At 42.1% G+C, this 26252-nt stretch overlaps 2 protein-coding genes across 2 annotated transcripts; one reads left to right on the forward strand and one right to left on the reverse strand.

Moving 5' to 3' along the window:
- Window positions 1-4912, forward strand: LOC308092891 (tubulin beta-2A chain). The gene is made up of 4 exons (XM_080439007.1): window positions 1-370; window positions 1437-1545; window positions 2638-2748; window positions 3380-4912. The coding sequence occupies exons 1-4, from the start codon at window positions 314-316 to the stop codon at window positions 4462-4464; spliced, it is 1362 nt and encodes a 453-aa protein (XP_080295133.1). The 5' UTR covers window positions 1-313; the 3' UTR covers window positions 4465-4912.
- A 1857-nt stretch (window positions 4913-6769) lies between these two features.
- LOC308093491 (desmoglein-2-like protein) lies at window positions 6770-24366 on the reverse strand. Its single transcript, XM_080439828.1, has 14 exons — window positions 24161-24366; window positions 20870-20986; window positions 19670-19825; window positions 19429-19570; window positions 18817-18974; window positions 18074-18208; window positions 17471-17656; window positions 16198-16478; window positions 15954-16096; window positions 15232-15453; window positions 14176-14415; window positions 13251-13378; window positions 9654-10046; window positions 6770-9029 (listed from the first exon to the last, which is right to left on the reverse strand). The coding sequence occupies exons 1-14, from the start codon at window positions 24212-24214 to the stop codon at window positions 7761-7763; spliced, it is 3624 nt and encodes a 1207-aa protein (XP_080295954.1). The 5' UTR covers window positions 24215-24366; the 3' UTR covers window positions 6770-7760.
- Window positions 24367-26252: the final 1886 nt, after the last annotated feature.

Consider the following 26252-nt stretch of genomic DNA (forward strand, 5'->3'; position numbering starts at 1 on the left):
GGACAGTATAGGGTGATGTCAGGGGGCTCCATCACTAGGTGATGCAGCATCCTCTGGTCCACTGCATCAAATCCCCGGCCTCCCATTGGCTGAGGCGGATATTAGGGGCGCTCTGCTGCTGTGACGTCACCCAGGCAGCAGCACGTTTATCTCCGCGGCCGGCTTTCTCCTCTCCTCTAGGAATGTAACGGTATAGCAAGTGGCTGTCTGATCTGAGGCTTGTTAGAGGAAGGGAAGCAAACACTGGAGAAAACCTGGTGAAGTTTATTATTGGGACAAAGATAAGGCTTTCTGCCCGCATCCGCATCGCATCATGAGGGAGATCGTTCACATCCAGGCTGGACAGTGTGGCAATCAGATTGGCGCTAAGGTAAAGGCTATGTTTTTAATGGGCGATGATTGTTTTGACTGGTTTTTATTTTTGTTTTAACAAAATGAAATCCAATAAAATAACGACAAGGTGTTAATGGCTTAATTATGACTCATCCTCCTGACCTGACCTGGCCAATATTGTTTTATGCAATTTAGTCAACTTATAAATGAATTAAACTGATCCTATGTCACCTTGAAGAGAATGTAAAGCTTTTTGTGATGATGTTGTTTTAACTATGTTTATGATGATGGGTGGGTGCGGTCGTGTGGGCTGGTCTGGTCTGGGCTGGGTGACAACGAGGCAGAGGCTGCAGCAGCGTTACCAGGTTTTGCGAGAGAAACAAGCAAACAGGAAACAGGTCCATGAAAACAAGCCCAAAAGAAGCCACTAGGCTACGTCATGAGCCTTTAACGCTCATGTAGCCCCAACGCAACGCATTGTGAGCTTGTAGATCTGCTATTTTCAAAACAATCTGGAAGAAAATGTGAACAATTTGGAATATCTTTTGAAACATTTTAACATATTGAATGTTTGGTGCTATTTTTGATGAATTGAATACCTAAGACCCCAATGGAAACAAGACTGCAAGGACTTTTTTGGTGTTATCCTTTTCGACAAAGTCTCTGTCTAATAAAATGTTCAATCAATCAACAACTAGAAGCTTGTATGTGGGTCCCTCCCTGTCATAAAGTATTTTCATATTCATTTGGGGGTCCTCGACATGAAAATATCTGAGAACTACCGGTTCAAACAACATAAAGCAAGTCCAAAATAAGTAACTACACTTTAGAAAGATGCCCCCCCAAAAAAACGCAACCCGCAACTACCAATATTTACAAGCAACTTTACAGGAAAAACAAGGCCAAAGTTGCTTACAATAAGCGGACATGGCAACACTGGTCTGCAGCCCCACTAGCGTCAAGAGATGCGCAGCTGCAATATGGCCACGACAACCTAATGTTTGGCCACTTTAACTCACATTAAATATGATGTATGTATGTATGATGTGTCTGATGAACACTGACTGACGTTAGTATATGTGTCTATATCTGTTTCATTCTAGTTCTGGGAGGTGATCAGTGATGAACATGGAATTGATCCCACTGGTAGTTACCAAGGTGACAGTGACCTGCAGCTGGAGAGGATAAATGTGTACTACAATGAGGCATCAGGTACAATCTACACATCCACAAACTGTATCAAGCCTTTAAACACATTACTTTTTCTTTTCAACCATTTCCGATTCAGCAAAGCGCTTTTCTGCTTTTATTAATAACCCAGACAGCTATGCAAGCCGAAGACCTAATTTGGTCAAAGAAGGTTCAGCTATCAGTACAGGGATAGAATGAGGACACCAGAAGCTGCTAAATGCAGTTCCCTCCCCTCCCTCCCTCCCTCTCTCTCTCTCTCTGAGGCACACAGGTATATCTGCAGTCTCTGTATAGCTGACCCAGAGTTAGCACCGTGCTGAACTCACTGCACATGCCACCGGTTTTATTAGCCAGGCATTTTGAAGGTCATTGCGATTGCATCTAGTGTCCCTCATTGCTGCTATATTGAGCAGCCAGAGTCATGTGCCTGTCACTGATTTGCCATAGGAAGCACATAGAGGCCCAAACAGGAAAGCTGCGTAGGCCTACATAGGACATTAACTACGACGCCTAGGCCTATCCTATTTCCAATGATCAGCGGTAGACTTTATTGATTGTTTCCGTTTTGTGGAGCTGAACGTGAATTGATTGAATATGCCACTAATAAATTCCCCCTAAAATATTCAGTGAGTTGATTGACAGATTTTTACGTGGGCTAAGCACTCCTTAAGAGAGCCAACAGATGATGAGTGATAAAGGGGGGGCAGGTCTGTGGGGACATCACGCCTTGAATGGATTTTTAGGGAACTCAGCACTTACTCAGCCCACTCTTCTAGAACAAGCAGCTTGGTATAGTGCAGCAGCATGCTGCTGCAGTCTGCATGCAAGATGGGTCACAGATGGAGGAGGGGGTGGGTGGGGGGGATGCCAAGGTGTAGGGTGATGCAGGTGTGTGACAGAAAAAGATCCCTGCATCGCTTAAAGAAGAAATTAAAGTTTACACACAGGATTAATGACTGATAATTGTTATCACTCTCTTTATTAAAACACATTTAATCTAAAGATCACGTTTGTACATGGATCATTCTCTGTCCTCGCCCCTATACTGCAATGATTGCATCATTCCTTTCAACCAGCCATTAACTCTCCTCTCTTCTCTTTCCGCCCCCAAAGGTAATAAGTATGTCCCTCGTGCCATCCTGGTGGACCTGGAGCCAGGCACCATGGATTCGGTCCGCTCCGGCCCCTTCGGACAGCTCTTCAGGCCTGACAACTTTGTCTTTGGTGAGTGTTGTTGCTGACGCTGCTCCTCCTCCTCAGGCAGCTGCACGGTTTGTGCGCGTGTCAGCATCTGCCGTCATATCTGTTTAAGCGCCAGCAGCTTTTTCCCCCCTTATTTTTACCCGACAGTAATGTATATTCAGATTCACCCATGTAAAGCTTCTGCAGTCCCTCAGCAATGTGCCAGTTATGTGATGCATTGTCTATGCACAGCTGTGTCACGCTGACACAGCTCTGGGTGTGACTCAGCGAAATGTAGTCTTCAAGGGGATACTACTGCAGTGCTGATCTGAGAGTACAGCCAATACAATCCAACACCACAAGCTGCCTCACTACTACTACTCTGGCCATGATGCTCACTACAATGGCGAGCTGAAGGAGCAACTGCCTTTCATTTTCGAATATGAATATACATGAACTAATGGACAAAATAGACAAATATAAACAGCAAAGCACATTGCCTATAATACTTGGCTGCACCCACAGAAATGTGTACAAATCATCTTAGCTCTTCAAGCTAAGCTGCCGAGTTTCTTTGTAACGCTGCGTTTGTTTCTCCATTCTAATTGAATAATTAATTATGGTTGCTCATTGCATAAATGGCATGTTTATAAACCCCCCATGCACCTTTCAGGTCAGAGTGGAGCTGGGAACAACTGGGCCAAGGGCCACTACACAGAGGGAGCCGAACTGGTGGACTCCGTCCTGGACGTCGTGAGGAAGGAGGCGGAGAACTGCGACTGCCTCCAGGGCTTCCAGCTCACACACTCCCTGGGCGGTGGGACGGGCTCGGGCATGGGCACGCTGCTCATCAGCAAGATCCGCGAGGAGTACCCCGACCGCATCATGAACACCTTCAGCGTCATGCCCTCCCCCAAGGTGTCAGACACCGTGGTGGAGCCCTACAACGCCACACTCTCCGTTCACCAGCTGGTGGAAAACACAGACGAGACCTTCAGCATTGACAACGAGGCTCTGTACGACATCTGCTTCCGCACCCTCAAGCTGACCACACCCACCTACGGCGACCTGAACCACCTGGTATCGGCCACCATGAGCGGGGTGACCACCTGCCTGCGCTTCCCCGGTCAGCTCAACGCCGACCTCCGCAAACTGGCCGTCAACATGGTGCCCTTCCCCCGCCTGCATTTCTTCATGCCGGGCTTCGCCCCGCTCACCAGCAGAGGGAGCCAGCAGTACCGCGCCCTGTCCGTGCCCGAGCTCACGCAGCAGATGTTCGACGCCAAGAACATGATGGCCGCCTGCGACCCCCGCCACGGCCGGTACCTCACCGTGGCGGCCATTTTCCGCGGCCGCATGTCCATGAAGGAGGTGGACGAGCAGATGCTGAGCGTCCAGAACAAGAACAGCAGCTACTTCGTCGAGTGGATCCCCAACAACGTGAAGACGGCCGTGTGCGACATCCCGCCCCGCGGGCTGAAGATGTCCGCCACCTTCATCGGCAACAGCACGGCCATCCAGGAGCTGTTCAGGAGGATCTCGGAGCAGTTCACCGCCATGTTCCGCCGCAAGGCCTTCCTCCACTGGTACACCGGAGAGGGCATGGACGAGATGGAGTTCACCGAGGCGGAGAGCAACATGAACGACCTGGTGTCAGAGTACCAGCAGTACCAGGACGCCACCGCCGATGAGATGGGAGAGTATGAGGAAGACGAGATCGAGGATGAGGAAGAGGCTCGCCACGATGTCCGTCACTGATGGTGATGCATGGAACTGCAGTACCAGTCTGTGTGCTACGTAAACCAATCACTGGGAATAATCGATAATTGTTGTTGGAAAGTGCAGAAAGGAAATAAGAACGATGAAAGAGATGTATGTAACTATATATTGCTGTGTGCAAATTATCTTTAGATACAGCTGTTTAGCCTGATATATTGTCAATCAATGTGGCTCATATTTGAAAAAGACCATGAGTGATAGTAGAACGTAACAATTATGTGAATATTATAGTCATTGGTTTTCCAGTCACGCTTTGCCAGGTTTTGTAACTTTTACTTTCACTGTTAAGTGTCAAAATAAATTTGCTGTCCTATCAATGTTTTGTCTTTTTTGTATTGCGATGCTTTGCATAGATGTAGATATTTGACGCCATACAAGTACTCATATACTATTATAACTCCCAAGTTTACTTATGAATTTTCTATTTTCTCACAAAGTACAGCATAGTCTATTGATTCAAACTATCTGAGATAAAACTTTGTCTCTTCATAATGTCTTGATCTATTGTGTTTAATACAAAACAAAAATGAATAGTTTAAGTACCTACTTACCTTACCTTACTGTCACTTGGAAGCAAGTTCTTTCCGACATCAACCAGTCTTGCAGGTGTTCATGACCACAGACTAGGGAGAATCAACTCCCACATTAAAATATTGATACCAAAGGTTTTCTTCAATTGTATATTTTTTTTCATATGAAATGTTGCGCATAGAATGTTGAAAAAGAAACATTTGATGTAGCAGCAAATAGGATAGGAACTTCTTCTCCCGCCATCTACCTCCGTTCCACATATTGGCCTACACAGAGGCACAATACATCACATCACATAAGAGAGAGATAGCCAAACATATATTATTTCACTCCACTTGATTAAAATGAGAAAACAAGTCGTATGTCAAAAGTCAATATAACATTGTGGCAAACTGCTGAAACACACGTGTGTTGCAGCAAAGGATCATGATGAGTTGGGTGGGTTCTCACAGTAGCAAGTAACCAATATTAACTCATTTCATGAGTCTATTTAAAAGACATAAACTCTTGTTTGCCTTGATGGAATTATTGACATCCATTGAATATTTGACATTGCTCAATGATATATATCCAGACTTGCTTATTTTAAACTGCTGAAGCACAGCTGTCTTGAATATGCCTCCACAGATGCAAGCACCATTCCATCATAGATACCAATTTGAAACATTTGCACCTAGACATTCCCTGTCTGTATCAATTAATTGTCCTATTCATCGTCTTTTGCTAAAGAGCTGAGCCAACGATCTGTCACTCTCACTTTAACACTAGAGAAAAGAAAAGTCATCCTGCCTTTCACATCTGCAATGATGTCATACAGGGATGGAACACTGCTGCAAGTAAAGTATGACTCATGTTTCACTCATTGACTCACACACACAAGCTTTTCTACAGAAAACAGGAAGCTCACACTATTTCAGAAGCCGCTGAACTTTAGGTCAATAACGCCCACTATCCATCAGCAAACATAAGAAGTACAGGAATTAACATATTTTGGGTCATTCTTCAAAATGCTGGATACAACCCTATTGAATTTGAACAGAACAATAGTCTTTAGAGTAGTCTGAACGAACAACTGTATATCTACTTATACTGTTGGTAAAAAGCAACATAAACAAGATGTCTTTCATAGGAGCCAAGCCCGTAGCTTGGGGCCACCTTGACACAGATGTTATCAAACAATGACAGGATGAATACTGGAACAAGAAAGTACTCAGTGGAATGCGGGAAGCATAAATGTGTTAATAATTTCTTTATAATGTTAAGAGAGCAAAAAAAGTCTATGAAATTGGTGAGGAAAATGTTAGATAATTAGGCATTTTTATTGAAATAGTAATTCACATGTGTTATTAAGAAAATATGGCTAGTGTGGTAAAACGGAATTTCAGCAATTTGAAACAAACGCATGTTTGATCTATGTCTATGCACCTTTCCCTATTGAGTGGGTCACAATGTGCTTCCAGTTGTTATTGCTATTTCACTCTTTCCACAGCATGGCTTTTCCTGGACTCTTTTGTCAACTCTTGTCTGGGTTCATCATCTTTTCCACTGGATCAATCTCGACACACTTGGATTTCCTGGCAAGCAAACATGTATTGCAAAATTATGGATGGTAGCATGTAGCCCGCTATAGGGGTACCAGACCCTCAGATGGTACGCAACCCAGACCCCCTGTTGAAGACCCACGATGACAATGTATAAAACATTGCAGCAGTATGACAAAGTGAATGAAAACAAATGAAACCAAGATGATTTATAACCTTCCAGCTTTATTATAATATATTGTGCAAATTAAGGTTTATGGTCAATTAAAGACATTCTAAATGACATGCCAATGTCATAATCTTCAGCTACTCATGCAATACACACATACAGTACAAGACAAAACACTTGACAGTTGTGCATTAAGGGAAAAATGTCAGTAGCAAAAAGAGCAATGACTCCTCTACTAAAATTGCTCCAAAAATCCAGAATAGTCTCCAAAACCTTTTAAACAAAACAATTTTAAGCATTATTTTATAATCATGGAAAAATATACATAAAAAATAAAAATGTGTACATCTTTGGTACTACCAACTTTGTGGAGTGGACAAATTGGGATTTCTTTTCAACGACACAAATAAGAAACCCCATATAAATATCAATATACTGGACATACTATAAAGACCCATTTTCCTGCCAGACAATCTATGGATCAACAGTGCAATTCATGGCAGGGTTCAAATGTAATCGACCGCAGCAATCAAACTGCAACATGAGCATCTTTAAAATGCTGAATATTAACAATATTCAGTGTTTAAGACCCCAATATGGCACCATCTGTTCAAACATAATGACTCCAGTACCTCCTTTTTGTTTGGATTTATTTGTTTGGATTTTGCGTATGTTTAGCAGCTTCACAAATCTGTGCGAGTGCGAATAATTATTTATATAACACATTCTGGACTGGGATTTTATGTTTGATTACAATTATGATATATTTTCGTAGTTAACTTTAGATAACTTAAAGGGCCAATAAAAAAAGCTTATGCACAGCACAGCAGTGTTACAGAGAAGGGGGGCATATTGCCTTTTCAGTCATACATTTCATGTAGTCAAGCAGAGAACTATGCTTTTTATTTTTAGTCTTTCCATTGTGTATTATGCTCTACAACACATCTATTTTTGTATATTCTCTATATAATTTCACCAAGAACTGAAAGTATACATCTATTCCCATGGGTACAAATGTAAACTGTTGGACTGTCCTATGCTCTTGTGCTGGTTTCAATATTACTCTCAGTGACTGAGATCTTCTTACTTTGCACGACAACTCTGTGACTGCCTTGCTGCAAAGCTGTGGCTTCCAGCGCAGAGGCCTCAGTTGACCCTGCGGACCTCAGTGACACACTCTGACCTTTCACCTCCACACCATGACCCCTGACCTCTAAGCCCTGCCCCGAAGAGCCCGACCCCGTCTGAAGCGTCACCTGGGCTAAGCCTGCACCGGCCCCTACGCCTGATGAAGATGCTGACCCGCTCTCAACCACGCGCACTTGTCTGGATCGGGAGATGTTTGATCCTTGTGAGAAGCCATCCACACCATGACCTCTGACATCTAAGCCCTGCTCCGAAAAGCCTGACCCTGTCTGAAGCGTCACCTGGGCTAAGCCTGCACCGGCCCCTACACCTGATGAAGATGCCGACCCGCTCTCAGCCACACGCACGTGTCTGGATTGGGAGACGTTTGATCCCTGTGAGAAGCCTGGCGCTGTTCCAGCATGATGCCCTGCTGTCGTGATCAACGTCTGGCCGCCCCCCAGTGAGCTGCTGCTCTCCCCCCTGACGGTTTGGCTGACCCCCGTAACGACGTGCCCGGTCCCTCCCGCCACACCCACCTGCCCCCCTACAAGTACCATGCCCTGGGAACCGTGGAGGCCCCCGACCGCCAGCCCCTGACCAAGCCCCAGTACGGACCGGTCTCCCCCTGCTACAAGCACCATTTGGGGGTTGTTCTCGACCACGTACATGGGGGTGGCAGCGTAGTACATGGTGGGCTGCTGGATGAGCAGCGTCTGGCTGGGAATCAGAATGTTGTCTTGGACATGGACTCTGGGCATAGTGACTGATCCCTGGGCTCTCTCGCTGAGCAGCCTATCCTGGACCATGGTGGAGGTTCCTGTAGCCACGTTGGAGGTGTTGAGGGTGCCCACACTGACGTGCTCTCTGTCTCTGTCTCTGGTGGTTTCTGTGTGGGAGTGGGTGTGTGTGTGAGTGGAAGTGGAGGGTCTGGGAGGTGAGACTGGTCTGGCTGGACGGACAGACACCTCCACAGACTCGGTCTCCAAGGTGGACCCCTGGCAGATGTTAGCTAGGGTTTTGAACTTGGGTCCCAGGTCATCGAGGAAGTCGAGGCTGTTGTCGTTCTCCAAAAGACTGCAGCATCCCACCGAGCCTGCCAAAGACTCCTGGCCCTCATAGTCGTAGATCCGGAGAGCATCCTTCTCGTGGGAATGTTGTGCGGCATGGTCGGCTTTCTGCAAACATATAGCAACAGTGACTATGAGTGTAAACTTCAACAACACTGAAGGTACGCTAAACACTCCTAAAACTAAAATGTGAAGCTGATATCTTACTGGTGGTCTGGCATGTTTAGACCACTGACTACAACTCACAGAATACTTGACTTTAGTTCTGTTTGTTTGACTTTACGGTATTAAAATTGACATGCAGAGACTTGCATGAGATTGGTCATTCAAAACAGTGAACTTAAATGCGCCTTTATGTTACAATATTGCTGAAAACAGTCCCTATAAGACTGGTTTATGAACAAAATTCAAACACCCATGACTCTCTGTGCAATGGTGTTTAGCCCACATTGAGGTTTGGGTAATGTTTTTCTCACAAAATGCAATGTTCACACAGTAAACACAGTAAGAAAATGCCAACTGTTTGGCTTGTGTGTTTTTGCTCTATTCAAATAGAGATGAGGTTCATGCGAATGTATCCATCTTGGGAGATGATGCAAGCTTTTACCAATGGCAAGTTATTGACCATTCACATTGATCTTATGGGAATTATTATTAAAGTAACTTCAACAGCTTGCATTATTCACGTTCAGAGTAGAGAGTAGAGGTTTCAAAGATATTCCAGGTACTCACACTTGTGTAGTAGTCCTGCAGGAACTCTTCAGAAAGGGCCATACCATCATCGTATGCTCCAGCTCCATACCTGGAGAGATACTCATGGTGGCCTGTCACGAGACCCCCACCCAGACCCACACCCAGACCCCCACCCAGACCCCCGCCCAGACCCCCACCCATGTGGTCCATCTCCACATGCCCGCCGGGTTTATGGAAATATTGATAATGCTGCATGTTCTCCGTTGTCAACATGGAGGAAGATGTCCGACCTCCGCCTACAGCCATTCCTCCACCTGCCACCGATGCACCTCCTGCTCCTCCCTGGAACGCGCTCCCTCCATATGCATTCACATCTGTGGCCGTGATTCTCCCATGGTCCACTACTGTTGGTATTTGAAGGAGAGGAACTTCCTGTGTGAGAAAAGGGAGAAAGCAAATCATCAATGTGAAAAAGCATGAATGTAAAAAAGCTCAAATTTATATCAGTGGTTCTCAAAAATGTTTCATGTCAAGGTGTGACAAATGCACATTATATTTATTTTATCTATCTGCTTGATCTATGGGTGTTGTTATGTCTGATTGATATGTAACATCTGATTTACTTATGCATGTTATTGTATCTGATTGATATGTTACATGTTACTCTGGACTCTGAGATATACGAAAGGTATGGACCTTTCCTAGTCACGGTAATGGGTCTGATTAGGGGGTGATTGAATGATTTGCCACCCGACGTTACTAATAGAGGGTGCGGTTCAGGGGAGAGGGGATCGAGCAAACAAACGTGTGGATCAGAAGCAACAGGGGGAAGAGAGAGGAGATCTCCGAGGCGCCAGTAATACTGTGTTAAGGCCTAGGCTACACGTATATGGATCTTTTACTAAACGGATATTTTAGTCCTCCGTTTTTAAAAAGAATCCCTGGCCACATGACAAAGATTTAAATAAATCCCTGTCCACACGTAGACGCAGAAACGCATTGATCAGCTGCAAGTTTCAATTTTATATCAGATTTTATATCTACATTTATTTTATATATGAGGGGCCAAATACATATAGCCTATACATATTTTTAATCACATGTTAAGGCCCAATACTGCAATAGCTGCATTATTTTAATAGCATCACCACTGAGCATACGTGAACATAAACGAAAACATTATTAGGGCGCAGCTGCAGCGCAAACAGTAGCCATGGTTCACATGACGCTGAGTCCTTGGTTTATAGTGGTGTTCAATTTTTTTTACATTGCCAACTCTCACATGTACATAAACGTTCAGATTTCAAATATAAAGTGCTTACCCCTGAGCCACGGATGTCACAAAGGTGATCCGGACCGCGATAAGTACCCGTATCTCCCGTATTGTTAAATAAAAAGCATTTTAATCCCATCGCCGGACATTTTCTTTTCTTTTTTTCCTTTTTTTTGTAATGTATCGGAGTGCAATACACCCCCCAACCATTAGTGTCGCATGGTTGAAAGCGTCGGAGAAAATTTTGAGAAAATGGCCGGCGATCGGATTAAAATGCTTTTTATTGCACAATACGGGAGATACGGGTACTTATCACGGTCCGGATCGCCTTGTAACGTCCGTGGCTCAGTCCCGCGGCCGCTCAGTCCCGCTCCATGGTCGCTGGATTTTGACCCGGGGCGATTGTGTTTTAGGACGACAGACCCCACATTCAACCCGTGTGCGTGCCGTGTGCGCTACTCGGCGCAGAGAAAGAGGGTTTTCGTCACACAGTGAATGAGCTATTTTTCCCATCACTGTCTTATTATTAATTATGACATTATTTTGCCATAAATGAGCGTGCCTTGTTTCATAGACTGTAAGTGTTGCTCTCTCTCTCTCTTCATTTATTATTATAATGACCATGAGCGGTCTGGTGTTTATGTATCATTATATTATTTATTATTATAATGACCATGTGCGAATGCGCGATGACGTCATCGTTTCTCAAAATCTCCGGATTACATGTCCACACAGATCCACTGAAACGCATGTTTTGGAAAACCTTCACTTATTTATCCGTTTACAAAAAATATCCGTTTTAGCGACCAAAAACACCGTTTGCGTGTGGCTGAAAGGCCCAAACGCACACAAAAATGTGTGTTTAGAAAAAGATCCATGTACGTGTAGCCTAGAGTCAAAGTTTAAACTCTGGAGTAGGCTGCAGCCAAGAAATAAGAACGGACGAGCGCGGACAACGGACATTGTCGTTGCTACGCCGCGGGGGAAGCTGTGCTTTCGGTGGGAAGGGGCTTTTGAAAGAAATACTGTTTGGTTGATCTGCTGGTTTATTTATTTTGTTTATTAGGGAAAGATATAGGGACAGAAGTTTATTTAAAAGCCGGAAGTGTATTGTTTATTTACCACTTGATTTGATATTTGACAATAATTCACCTTTCAAGGTAAAGGCCGATTGTTACAAAGGACCCCCAAACTTATGTATTTGGCCGCGGACCCCCATCTCTATATTTTGTTCCAGGGACCCCCAGAAGCAAAGATTTGAATTACAAATGTTCGCTTTAAAATATATATATATTCAAAGGTTTGCTCAAAATGTCACGTTTCTTTCAAAAATAGCAGATCTACAAGCTCAAAGCGCGGCACTCGGTGCCGCGCTATGAGCTTGTATATCTGCCCTCCCCCCCCCCCCCCCCCACGGACCCCTGGGGGTCCCCGGACCCCACTTTGAGAACCAATGGTATACTGCTCTGCATTGTGAGCTTGTAGATGTGCTATTTTCAGTGTGAGATCCCAGCGCGCAAATAAGTGTAAATAACACTTCTCTGTGATCCACTCGGGCAGCCCTTTTGTTAGAATGATTCTATACTAATCAATTCATTTAGGCTATTAGCAGATTCTCTTATCTAGGGGGATTTACAAAGTGCAAGATCGGAGGCAAGAACCTAAACAAACAATCTGGTCATGTAATGAGAGTGCAAACAAAACAATTAAGTGTTCCGCAGTAATTAGGATACCAGGTAAACATCCAATCTAGCGTTTGACTAAACAACTTGCTATCTAAATGACATAACGTCTGTGTGCAAGCAATCAGTATACTGTATGATGTCTATCTTAATGAGTGGTTCCCAAACTTTTCAGCTCGAAACCCAAAATATACGTTTGGTATCTCGTCACGACCCAAACATGCAAAGAATAATAGTGAAAATGCCCGATCTACAAGCTCACAACGTGTGAGCTTCTAGATCTGCTTTTACTATTTTCTAAAACTTTTTTTTAATTTATGAATTTCTATTTTATTTTTTTTACTTTCTGATTTAGTTTTTTTTAATGCAAATTGATTGATAGTACTTTTAAATTGTAGACAATGTTTAAAAAATATATAAAAATAGGATATTCTTGCGACCCCTAAAAATGGGTCCGTGACCCACAAATGGGTCCCGACCCAGTGTTTGGGAAACACTGATCTATATAAGATACTGTACATACAGTACATACTGCAGCATTACAGTATGTGAAAATGTTGCCAACATACTGTACAGTACATCTGGATAGCATAACTAGCATCTAAATGGGGAACATCTGCAGCTGCTGATACAAGGAAATAAGGAGTGCTAGGGGGTGAGGTGGAGCCTGTAGTTAGTTACCCTGTCTTCTCCTTGCCCCTCAGTATAATAAGAGATTAGCTGTTCTTTCGTGTCGAACGGGATGGCCTTGAAATTCCCCATGGCTGCCGCACCTCCACACAGGCAGAATAACAGCAGGAGTGGCACCACTGAAACACACACACAATTCACGCTATGTCACAGACCCATGCAACTATGATGACGAATGAAACGTCTGTTGGTTCATAAGCTAGTGGACTTACTGAAAGTCATGGGAAAAATGACACATTTTGTACAAAGGCTAAATGTTTGAGAAGCATGACCCGTCCTGCCTCATACTAACTGTATAAACCTGATCTGTGACCTGTTGATCCCGTCAAATCACTATTTAACCGCTCTGGATAGGCATCAAGGGAGGGGTGATGATTCTTATCAACCCAAGTTGATAACCCTATCTGCAAAGTAACTAAGTGCATGTACTTAAGTACAATGTTGAGGTATTTTTTACTTTACTCAAGTATTTCCATTCTAAGTACTTTTCTACTCCACTACATCTCAAAGACAAACATTGTACTTTTACTCCACTTTTTTTTTTTGGAAAACTTTAGATACTAGTTACTTTACTGTAGATTTAGATTATTATTACAAAACATACAGTAACCACTTCAGCCCTATATACATTTCGGCCATTTGAAAATAGCCGATCTACAAGCTCACAGTGTGTTTTGATGCGACGCATTGTGAGCTTGTAGATCTGCTATTTTCAAAAGATCTTTATACATTTGAAAACTTGCATAATGAGTACCTTCAACCCATGGTACTTTAAGCACATTCTGACACCAATACTTTTGTACTTTCACTCAAGTAAATATTGAATTTCGGATTCCAGAGTATTTCTACATTGCAGTATTGATACTTTTACTTTAAGTAAAACATTTTAGTACTTTTTCCCACCACTGCTACTCACACAGCAACAACAGTAGGCCGAGGAGCATGAGGAGGACACCAGGAGCTCCAAAGGTGGCACCCTTTGTCAGTGGCACACAGGTCTTTGTGGCGGTGCCGGTGGTTTCCTCACACGTGCACACCACCACGTCCATTACCTGGACATCACCACACGACTTGCCCTGCTGGTCTGTGATCTCCATGGCGACCTTGTACTGGCCTGGCCACAGGCTGGCTTGGTTCCGAAGAATGGCCGAGGTGCCTTAATTGGGGAAGAGATGTGAGAAAAGGAATATAGTTTTGGCCCTTCAGCACTTTGTTTAACAATAATAACAACATTGTAACTTTGTGCTCTGTTGTTTACAAGACGACACAAAGATATGTCGTCGCTGTCTGGTGGAAACCTTGCATGTCCAAAACCGTTACTTTTCAGGGAATGGAGGAACGTTAATACGTTTCATTGGTTAAAATAAATATTTATAAAACTCACAGACAGACTTAACCACTTTCAACCTGGCGCTGCAGCAGGCGCGTCGCTAGGTCTCTACTAGGTTGGGGCTTACCCCCCCAGGCAACGGCATGTTTGCGGATTTCGGCGGATTTTGGCGGATTTGGGTACTTTTCCCCAGTTTTTTGTTACTTTAGTTCGGTTTTAGGGTTAGGGGTAGGGTTAGGTTAGGGTTATAGATATATAATTAAAACAAATTAAAAAATAAAAAATAAAAAACTTTTTTATTTATTTTTATTTTTATTGGTGGCTTTGGATAAAACATTGGTGGCTATAGCCACCGAAGCCCCCGCGTAACGACGCCCCTGCGCTGCAGGTTGCAAATGCAAGGCATTGTGAGCTTGTAGATCTGTTATGTTTTGCTCATTTTGTGCGTAGGTAAAAAAAAAAAATTTAAGATGAAATAATGGAGATACAAGGTTTCTTCCTGACAGTTTGTTAGAACCTAACAGCAGTAAATGAGGGGAACAAATGTTTTAATATACGTATCACCTGATACTTTCTAAATTCTTGACGTTCAGTGCTAAAGGAAATGCTAAATTAAAACCTCGGTCACAAACAATGCCTCACCATTTATATGATCCACTGTCCATTTTCCATTGCGGTTCCCCTGAATCACCCTGAACTCAAACGGTGCTGAATTGGGGAATTCATCTTGGTCTATGGCTGTGACATAGACCACGTTGTCACCATAACACACAGTCTGACTTGTACTGGTCAGCGTTGGACAGTCGTCGTTGGCGTCTTCCACCTGAATGGCTATGGTCCCTGTGGCCGTTTTAGTGGGCACGTCTGAACAAAAAAAACACACCAATAAAAACAGTGATGATGACAGATTATTTAACCCATTCAATCCGAACAGGAACGCATCTGTGTCATTTTAGATTTCTTTGCCTGTTCAAAAATAGCAGATCTACAAGCTCATAGAGCGGCACCGAGTGCCGCGCTATGAGCTTGTAGATCTGCTATTTTTTTTAAATCGTACACATTTGTTGATTTTTTTTTTTTAAAGCGAACACTTTGTAACTCAAATCTTTGCTTCTGGGGGTCCCTGGAACAAAATATTTGACAAATGTTTGCTTTAAAAAATATATATTCAAAGATTTGCAAAATATTTTACGATTTTTCTAAAATAGCAGCTATACAAGCTCATTGCGCTATGAGCTTGTATATCTGATATTTTTTAATAGCCAAAGAAATCTAAAATGACACAGATGCATTCCCTGTCTTAATGGGTTAAATGTGTTCTGTCCATACTAGTGATACCTGGCATACATACATACAGTACTTACCACTGGTAATACAAATTATTTCGGCATAATATGTTCCATTGATCAAGTACTTGGACTCTCGATCAGGCAATTTGGCCAGCCTGATATCTGCTGTCCTTTCGTCAATAATCAACCAGTTATTGATGTCCTTTATTTTTGCGTACCTGTCGAACAAGAAAACGTACATAAGGATAAAATAATAAACATTCGATCGAAACACGTACAAAACACATGTGGGCAAAACACACATATGATCGATGCTTACCTGACATCGGTGGCAATTGTCAGAGTGTCACTGTCGATAGCGGCGTAGTTGGTGATGATCTGGTGAAGATTGATCTTGCTTGTGTCTTCTGAGATGGTCACCACCTTGACGGCTGGGTGGAAGCGGGGCGGCTCTCTCTGGTTCACCACGTTGATCTTGACCGGGTAGTGTTTGGGAACTATGCTGGGAGGTCTAATGGAACTGGAGCCAAAGTTGTACGCGGCCTTATTGGAGACGGACACCGCCAGGTTGAGCACTTTGAGTTCCTCGTAGTCCAGAGCCTTCAGATTCAAATGAGAGAAAACACATCAGGGGCCATAGCTTTCATACTTCAAAGACCTGTTCGGCTGTTCTATGAATTGCTCCATGCATTGTTCATTTCAATCATCTAGATCAGTGGTTCTCAACCTTTTCAGGCTGTGACCCCGAAAAATTATCATATTTGAAGTGGGGACCCCCCAAAATAATCATATTTGAACTGGGGACCCCCCCACTCTGACAAGCACTTGGAATTGTAGGAGTTGAGGCATTTTGATTCGGTTCCACAGATAAATATTGTGAAAATAGCCGATCTACAAGCTCACAGCGCCTCGCGTTGAGCTTGTAGATCGACTATTTTCCCAATGTTTGCCTCTTTCTTATATTATTTGACAATTTGGACAATGTTCAATCAGTTTTACAGTATAGTTTGTGCAGTAATGGTCTTTTTTCTTTTCTTTCTTTTTGAGGTATTAAAAAGGTCTTAAAAGTCCTTAAATTGTCACTTCACTGTGACCCCAAAATAAATCATGTGGGGACCCCCCAGGGGGTCCCGACCCACAGGTTGAGAACCACTGATCTAGATTTCAGTCAAATCTGGAGCGTTAAAGGCTCATGAAACGCTAGGCCGATTTTGTTTTTAAGTTTTCCTGTAGGTTAAAAAGTATGTGAGTGTAAAAATAAGGCAGCTTGGCCTTATAGTACACTGTGATATATACGTAAGCAACGCAGCTGCAGCTAATAAAAATGTATAATGAGTGTGTTAGATTTTGTATTGTCAATACTTGCACATTGGCACACCTAAATCTAACACACACCCATTAACTTTATGAGCTGCAGCTGCGTTGTTTACATCATGGTGTATTATAAAGTCAGACTGCCATGTTTTTACCCATGTGTGGTTTTTAACCTACATAATCACCCTTGTCCTTTAATTTAGCTCTAAGTTAAAGTGTGAATTAAACTAACACAGGATTTTCATGTGTACATAATAATAATAAAGCTGTCCCCATACCTTGTTAATCATGATAATGCCCTCGTTGGTCTTCTGATCAGTAGAGATGCTGAAATAGCCAGCCTCATTCCCTGACACGATGGAGAAGACAGCCAGCCAGCTAGCAGTGAACTCCATATCCAGGTCAATGGCTTTGATCCTCATCACCTCCACGTTGATGGTGTTCTCCTGAACATGGCCTTCATACTGCAAAAATAAAGTGGATTTGCAGGTGTCTTTAACGTCATACCTGTTCATTAATGCTGCAATCCGAAACTTATTTTAATTAACAAAGTTTATCATAGCTAGCACATCCTGCAGTGGTTGGTGGTCTCCCTACTGTTCCATTGTGAAATTTAGACCCTGGTGTCGGGTAGACACCTACTGGTTGAAAACTAGTACTACCTGAAGATTATAAGCACACATTGTCATTTAAATCCTATAATATACTGTACAATCGTAGAATTGAAGAAAACTAACACAACAACCCTAACCCACGGCTGCGCATAAGAGACATGAATCCCAGGAGAGTCACAAAAGTTATGGATTTCTGCTTCAATATATCTATCTATCTTCCAAAAATAAAAGCATAGAAGGCATGCTTTTTGAAAATCGAGTGCTTACCGTGTCCCTTTCCAGGGTTGGAATGTTATCATTTATATCTAGGAGTCTGATCACAACATCTGCTGTCGCTGAGTTTCCTCCTGCTGCTCCATTCATGTCTGCGCCTCTTACAGTCAACGTATATGTGTCTCTGCTCTAGATAATGTGATAAGATCAGAAAATCAGCAGCTTAACTAAAAAAGTTATTTCCCCCCTAAACATTTTTTTATTTAAATTGTATTGAATTTGATCAATTCAATAGATTCTCCCAATTATATTAGTTTATTGCTGCACAGTAGTTTGAGGCAATATTCCATCCCTCTAGTGCTAGTTGGCAAAGAAATATTGAATTTGATATCCATGAGTACGACGTATGACATGTATTACATATGTATTATGACATATGTCATATTTTCTATATATCAACAATATCTTTGAAATATGTTTAATTAAAGACTGGGACTGGGAAATGGTGTGAAAGGTGTTACCACTAATAGTGCAGACTTGAAGTTTAGAAATAAAAGAATCCAGTAAACATCACATTTCTAATTAAATGTGCTAAAAAAATAAAGACGTTCTATTTGGCGAAATTAACTAAACTATTGTGTTATAAGGAGCATTCAAAGTGACTGTGCTACTGTTACACAACAGAGGAGAATGTCAGGTATGGTATGTTGCTCACAAGGCTACTATATGTATCAGTAATGTATTAGTACAGTAAATGTCAACCTGGAGCACCAATGTGTTTGTTTGCACCTCATTACCTCCCTATCCAGAGTGTTCTGTCGAACCATGACTTCTCCTGTCTGATGGTTGATGGAGAACATACCGGCCGAGGAGCTTGTCTCTACAAGGCTGAAGTAGATCTGAGCATTGGCCCCCAGATCTGCATCAGTAGCGTTCACTCTCATGATGACAGTGCCTAGAAAATACAATATTGGAAAAGGCAATAATCAATCATTAGTCAGAATTTAATTGTAATGGCAAGTACAGTAAAAATCATTGGTCTCTGTCTCTCCAGCTCTTTAATAGCCAATCTTTTTAATTCAGCCAATCAGGAGAAAGTACCCAATTATCAGCTAAAATGTTATAGTGTTGCAGTTCCAATATTGTCTGCTGATTTATTTGTGTCATCGCTTCTAAATGTATTTGTTTATCCTGTGTCTTGTGGGAGCTCTCTTTCTCCTGACTGGATAAATTTGGTATCCATTTTCTGTTTAATCAAGAGCTGGAGGGACGACAAACACTCCAATGAGTGCTATCAGAATATAAAGCAATTCAACACTTATTTCAACCTCTTACAAATAAACACATTAACACTGAGGATTGTGTATTACTTATTTGGAGAATAAAAAAATACAGGTTAGTGAACATACCTGCTGCACTAGATTCATAGACAGATCCAACTTGACCCATTTGGAACACAGGTGCACAGTCATTCATGTCCACAACGTCAATTCTAAGTTCAAGGTCATTCTCGGCACGGCTCCCATTGCTGTATTTTGCGATGCCTTTTAACTACAAGGAGAAATAAAGCAGCAGCTTAAACATTTATTTGAACTTGAACGTTGCATGTGTTAATGTCCACTTCATTGGAGTGATTATGGGAGATCTTACTATGTAATAGGGAATGGCCTCTCGGTCCAGAATGCCGGTGATTCTCACCAGCCCTTCGTTAGCGTCGATGACGTATAAGCCCACAGGGTCCTTGTCAACACCATGCCCTGTTAGTGAGTAGGTTACCTTCCCCTTATAGTCCTTATCAGACCGAATCTGGAACACACACACACACACACACACACACACACACACACACACACACACACACACACACACACACACACACACACACACACACACACACACACACACACACACACACACACACACACACACACACATTCATTATTCATATTATTAATATTGTCATTATATTCCATAGACAATTGTTCCAATTATTTGAAATCATTATTATATAAATAATTATTCATTGTTAATCATACTCTCTGTACTATTATTAAGTGGTATGTAGCCAGTCATACCACCAACAAACAATACATAACAATACATAATAGTTCCTATGCATACTTGCATACCGTATTTATACTTTTGGAGATGTGAGTTGGATGATTTTGACACATAGTATGAGCGAAAAAGCGAGACTATGCTGTGTAGGCTAAACACTTTAACGAATGAATTCTAGATTACCAATCTTACTGTATAACACAGTGTCTGTCTACACTTTTTGTACAATTAACCAATCCTCTGATGAGACAGGTCTGCAACTGCACACTGGGCAGCATTGCTTGCTCGCATATTGTCTTAATCAATCACTACTGTAATATTTGCATTGCCAACTACACAAAGTCACCAATTGACAAGAGATATGTGCTAGAGCTAGCACATATGAAACCAATCTAACACAACGCCCTACGTTTAAGTGCAGGTGACCATGTCTGAAATACTGAACAATGCTGTATTCATTGGGATCCACTGTAGTCTAGACACTAATGTCTCAGCTGGCCGTGAGCTGTATCAGGCTTATTGAGTCAACAAAACAAAAGAAAAAACAAAATCATGCCTCTAAGCACATAACTCATGAGTTAAAGAGAAAGTCCATCAAAAATACTTCTTAGGTTGTTATTCTGAATAACTAAACTTTGTTATTTATCTATACCATTTCAGAGATTTTGAGTTTTGAAAATTTCCTTTGATATAATGTTTTACCTAAAATGGGTAGAGGAAAATGTAAATGATACTTATGTTCTGGAAAACATTTTAAGAAGTGAAAGAACAGACTGAGTCTTGAGAGCATACCTTTGCAATATATGCCAAGCCAGTGTAATCAACATTCTCTTGCAGTTTCTTGGGGTAGATGTACCATTCTCTCTTCTGTCTCTTCAGTCCACCTCCTTCTACCACCACATGTAAGATCTTCAAATGATGTACATAGAGGGATGAAAAGGATGAACAATGTGGGATTAAATTACAGCTCTATGACAAACATGTCTTATGAAGCTCTTTCAAACTCATTTGACTTCTCAGTACTGACTTTTCGTGGCGTAGAGAAGGTAATTAGAGCAATTTAGTGTTAGTTTGTTTAGTCTTACTGGGACACAGAAGCCCATGTTTTTCATGCTGAAATGCCCAGATTTTGTTATTCCCATAAAGTAGCATTTCTACTTTTTACATTAATAATTGTAATGTAATCTGACAGCCTCTAAAAATAAGTAATTCATTCATAGGCATGGAATAAGTAATTAATTATCATTATAGTTAGTTAATGCCAGTTTAAAGTGTTTTTTGTTTGTTTTTGTTTTATGTTTAATGCACCAACTTCCTTATAAAGTACACCCTCTTCTGGAGAAAAAAAAATGTGCAGAAAATGGTTATTATCCCATTTTCAAAAAGATTTGATGCCTGTGTTTGCACACACACACACACACACACACACACACACACACACACACACACACACACACACACACACACACACACACACACACACACACACACACACACGGGTGATAAATGAAAGACCTGAATACATTAGTGGAGAAAATAACAATTCCAGATGCTTCCCAGATGCTTCCCCACTTGTGTTATCGCTGATATAAAAATAAATTAAAATCCCACCATGCTCTGTTGCATGTATACAAATGCTGAGGAGGCTCAGTTGACCTCGATTTTGGATCAAGATGGCAAGAGGAAAAGATCTAAGTGACAATGAAAGCGGGTTTGTTTATTGGGGCACGGATGGCAGGAGCTTCAGTCACATACTGTGCTCAAATGTTTCAATAGGAACAGTGACAAATAGTGACACCTGCATTCTGATCTGTGGGAAAGACATCAGGGAATAGCTTCCGAAATTGTCGTCGAAAGTGTACATTTAATGCAATATGTGAGGAAACACAAGTTCAGGCTGTCAGCCAGAACGGTCCAAGGGATGTTATAGTAGTTCTCAACCAGTGGTCCGGGGACCACCAGTGGTCCTTAGGTGGTCCCCAGCTAAATGATGGAGAGTTGGTAACCAAATGGACCCTTATAGTTCTTAACTCTTGAGAGAGTAAAATGAAACCAAACGGAAGTTACGGGTCCATTTGGTTTTATTTTACTCTCTCAAGAGTTAAATTATTGTTAAACATCTGCATTACTTAATTTACAAGACGTCTACACAATTAGATAATGGAGAAGGATTGTTATTTTGACAAAATCTTATCCAACGATAAAAAAAAGTTCAAAATGCCAAAAGGTTCAAATGCCGAATAAATAATGAACCTTGATATGAAAAGGGTTGAAAACCATAGTTAAAGAAGGGTTGCGGTGCATAAACTTCTCATTACAAAGACAAATATGCACATTTGACAGTTCAGTTCAGTGGTTCGAAAACCATAGACACTCATCTACAAAGATGTGGAAAAGGTGATTTGGTCAGATGAGTCATCCTTCACCATATTCTCCACTAGTGGGCGGGTGCATCTGTGGCGTACACCAGGAATACAGAACAGGAATGTGAAAGCTTGACCCCTGCAGTGAGGGGGTCATGTGGCTCTGTTATGCTGTGGGGGGCATGGTTTGAGTCCACTTGTCCCCTAGAGCACTGTTCCCAAACACTGGGTTGGACCACCTTTGGGTCGCAGACCACATTTTATGGGTTGCGAGTAAATATCCCCTTTTTTTTATTTATACATTATTTTTTATTTTTTTATATATTTCAAAAGATTTAAAAAAGGTTAAACAAAAAAAGTCAAAAGTATTTCATAAATATAATTCAAATTTTAAATAAATGCCATAAATAAAAAATTGGCAAACCAATTTCTCTTTTGGGCCTTGAGCTAAAAAGTTTGGGAACCGCTGCCCAAACTGTTATTCTGAGTGATCACCTATAATGAAACATTTGATCATGATAGGAGTGGTCTTTTCAAGGTGACAATACCCCCTTCCACAGGGCACAGCTAGGGTCACTGAATGGTTGGATGAATAGGAAAACGATGTGAATCATGTGAATCATATGCTATGGCCTCTTCGCAGACACCAGATCTCATTCTCAACCCAATTGAACACCTATGGGAGATTCTGGACTGAGGTGTCATAGACAGCGCTCTCCACCACTATCATCAAAACACCAAATGAGAGAACATCCTTTATTACAATGGTGTTCCATCCCTCCAGAGATGTGTACAATCTATGCCAAGGCACATTCTGGCAGCTATAGCGTGGCCTAACACTTTACTAAGACACTTAGACCAATACAATAGTATATAGGCTACCTAAAATATATTTAATTAGACTACATCAGTGGTTCTCAACCTTTTCAGGCTGTGACCCCCCAAAATAATCATATGAACTGGGGACCACCCACCCTGACAAGCATACATTTAGTTTGACTCTGTTACAGATAAAACATTATAGCCAGCTCACAAGCTTGTAGATTGGCAATGTCTGACCATTTTTTATAGTATAGTTTGTTGATTACTTTTGATGCAGTAATGGTCTCTTTTTTTTTTCATTTCAGTTCTACTTATTTTTTTAAGGTATTAAAATGGCCACTTAAATGGCCACTTTAATGCTGTCATCTGGGGACCCCCCATAATCATGTTGGGAACCCCCTCTGAACCACTGGACTGAATAAATAATCACCTCGCAATACAATGGAGTTGAGTTGCAGATTTAAGTGAAGAATGATGTGGAAGGAAGTGGCAGAGGATGGTCTACTTCAATGGTTCTCAAACTTTAAAATGTCGAGGTCTCCCCTTAACTCTGACAGCATACAAATGGAACCAAATGGACCCGTTAGGGTCCATTTGGTTCCATTTGTATACTGTCAGAGTTACAGACTTGTAAGGGTACATTTAGACCCCCGAGAATCCCTGGAATCCCCTTCTATAATATACCACGTCTCGACCTACCACACCTGTAGCCATTTATTATTAGATCATTTAGAATATAACGGTTTTCCCGTCACTTTATACCCTATGTTCGTTGTTATAATTAGTTTGTACACAGTCAGATATTCTGTACACTGCGAAGAACGTATACGTTCATGAATTTCGTAAAAAAAACAAAAACAAAAACAAACAATAAAATAATAATAATAAGCTCACTTACCGTTAAACAGAACAGCAGCAATAGAACAACGCTGCACTTGGAAACAGGGGCCATTGGGGCTTGAAAAACGAACGGCGTTTCCCTCCTGGGAGTAAAAACCGCGTCCGGTTAAAGCAGATCTATTTTATGTCCTAGGTTTAGATTAGACTTTGACCCTGATACCGTTTGGAGAACTTTTCTCTACAGTAATGCGTTACAGCCACACATAGGCGGTGCCTCTCACAGTTTCATTGCTCATAGGCTAGTCCTGATAGCGGTGGAGAGGAGAGGAGGGGTCGGCTGTGCCCAATGCATACTTTCTTGTGTGTGCAGTGATGGGAATTCCGTTTTTTTTGCAGGGAGCAGTGTTGTCATTCAAGTCTTTTTCCTGGGATGTTGCAGGCAGGGGCAGGTCCATTTCTTGCCAAAAAAGTAGCTGGTTGTCTCCGCCAGGCCGAAGCCGTGGCCGAGACTATGTTTTTCACCCTGTCCGTCCGTCCGTCCATGTGTGTGTCCGTCTGTCTGTGAACAGCTAATCTCCGGCACTGTTGGCCCAATCAATGTAAAACTGTGCACAGTGCACACACACACTCCCTGGATGCCAGAGCAGAACCTCTGCCCCAATTCTAAACTGTTCAGATCGGCCTGTTATAGCGCCACCAGGAGGCCTATTTTTGCCAAACTTATTTTTTAAATATTATTCCTACAGATTTTGTCCAAATATCACGCAAATTGGTACATAGACACTGTACATTCACACACCATGTAGTTGTGTGGCAGAGGTAACCATACAAGGCACCAACCTGCTCATCAGGAGCAATTAGGGGTGCAGCGTGTTGCTCAAGGACACTTCGACACTAACTCTGGGGGAGCCCGGGATCGAACTGGAAACCTCGCGGCTCACATCCGACTGCTCCACCGGCCACTCTACCCCTGAGCCACTGCCGCATACACAGCATAAAAAGTAGCCTATATTTGGGTGCTAGTCTAGTGCCCTCACACCCATTTGCAAAACTTCACCTTCGGCCGTGAAATTCCCACTGTGCACTCAGACCAGGGTCTCTGATGAACACCCATAACCAACCAGCTTGACCAGCTGGACATTACTAACACGTTTTGACCTGTATTGCGAGTAAAGAATGCACAGCATATAGGCCTACCTGCGGAAGACAAGTACACCTCAGCTTTAGAATGAGTTCAGCTGAAGTAGGCTATACTTCCGTGTGTGTGTGTGTGTGTGTGTGTGTGTGTGTGTGTGTGTGTGTGTGTGTGTGTGGGGGGGGTGTGTGTGTGTGCGTGTAGGCTAGTGTGATGTAAGATTTAGCATTGTAGAGCTTGCCAAGTTACGGATACTCCTTACTAAAATGGTTACATTACAACATGTCAATTTTTCCCTCCCACAGACTGAATGTGTGGGTGGGAAATGCTGGATTTATCTTGCCTGATTAAGTCGGAGGATTGCACAGGTATATTGTAAACAGATGTAATAAGATTTTTTCAAAGTGTTTAGATATCAGTCTTCATGGTTTATTGCTTTTCGAGGACATCATTGCCAATGCAATATCCAAAAACACAAATATGGATGGATGGTTTCAGTGAGGAAATAAATAACATTCACTGGCCTCAGCGGCCTGGCTGTGTATTCACCAATCATTAACTAGGGCTAGTTCAACAGATAACAGAGGGGAGTGTACAGTATGAAAACACAGCAAAATGGAGTTAAAACTGGAGTATAAAAACAAATCAAAACCTAGACAAAAACACATTTTATCGACCTTATACATATATATATGTATACTGTATAAGTATATTTGATCACATTAAAATGTGGTACAGAGTACCCTAGTTACAGTAACTGACATGCAGTATTGGGTGTGACTGGTAGTTCTGGCAACCTGAGTGACCCCATGGCCACGCCTGTAGGGCATACTTTCTCTCCAGAGAAAGCAAATAGCAGATAACATACAGTATACTGTAACAAGATTCAAGATTCAAAAAAGTTATTGTAACATATTATAGACATGTACACAAGAGTAAGATTCTTTGGTTTTGGTTCTTCAGCCTTGTTGCAGTTAAATTAACTTGAAATAATTAAGGATAATGAGGGAAAGAT

This window comes from Gymnoscopelus braueri (assembly GCF_963280865.1).
Source record: "Gymnoscopelus braueri genome assembly, chromosome: 10".
In the NCBI taxonomy this organism is placed as follows: Eukaryota; Metazoa; Chordata; class Actinopteri; order Myctophiformes; family Myctophidae; genus Gymnoscopelus; species Gymnoscopelus braueri.

Excerpts from the sequence above, each read along its gene's own strand:
- LOC308092891 (XM_080439007.1), top strand. The coding sequence starts at position 314 with ATGAGGGAGATCGTTCACATCCAGGCTGGACAGTGTGGCAATCAGATT. Across the intron at positions 1,546-2,637 it reads GTACTACAATGAGGCATCAG|GTAATAAGTATGTCCCTCGT; the intron begins GTACAATCTACA and ends CCGCCCCCAAAG. Across the intron at positions 2,749-3,379 it reads GCCTGACAACTTTGTCTTTG|GTCAGAGTGGAGCTGGGAAC; the intron begins GTGAGTGTTGTT and ends TGCACCTTTCAG.
- LOC308093491 (XM_080439828.1), bottom strand. The coding sequence starts at position 24,214 with ATGGCCCCTGTTTCCAAGTGCAGCGTTGTTCTATTGCTGCTGTTCTGT. Across the intron at positions 18,975-19,428 it reads CTATGAATCTAGTGCAGCAG|GCACTGTCATCATGAGAGTG; the intron begins GTATGTTCACTA and ends TGTATTTTCTAG. Across the intron at positions 18,209-18,816 it reads AGAACACTCTGGATAGGGAG|AGCAGAGACACATATACGTT; the intron begins GTAATGAGGTGC and ends CACATTATCTAG.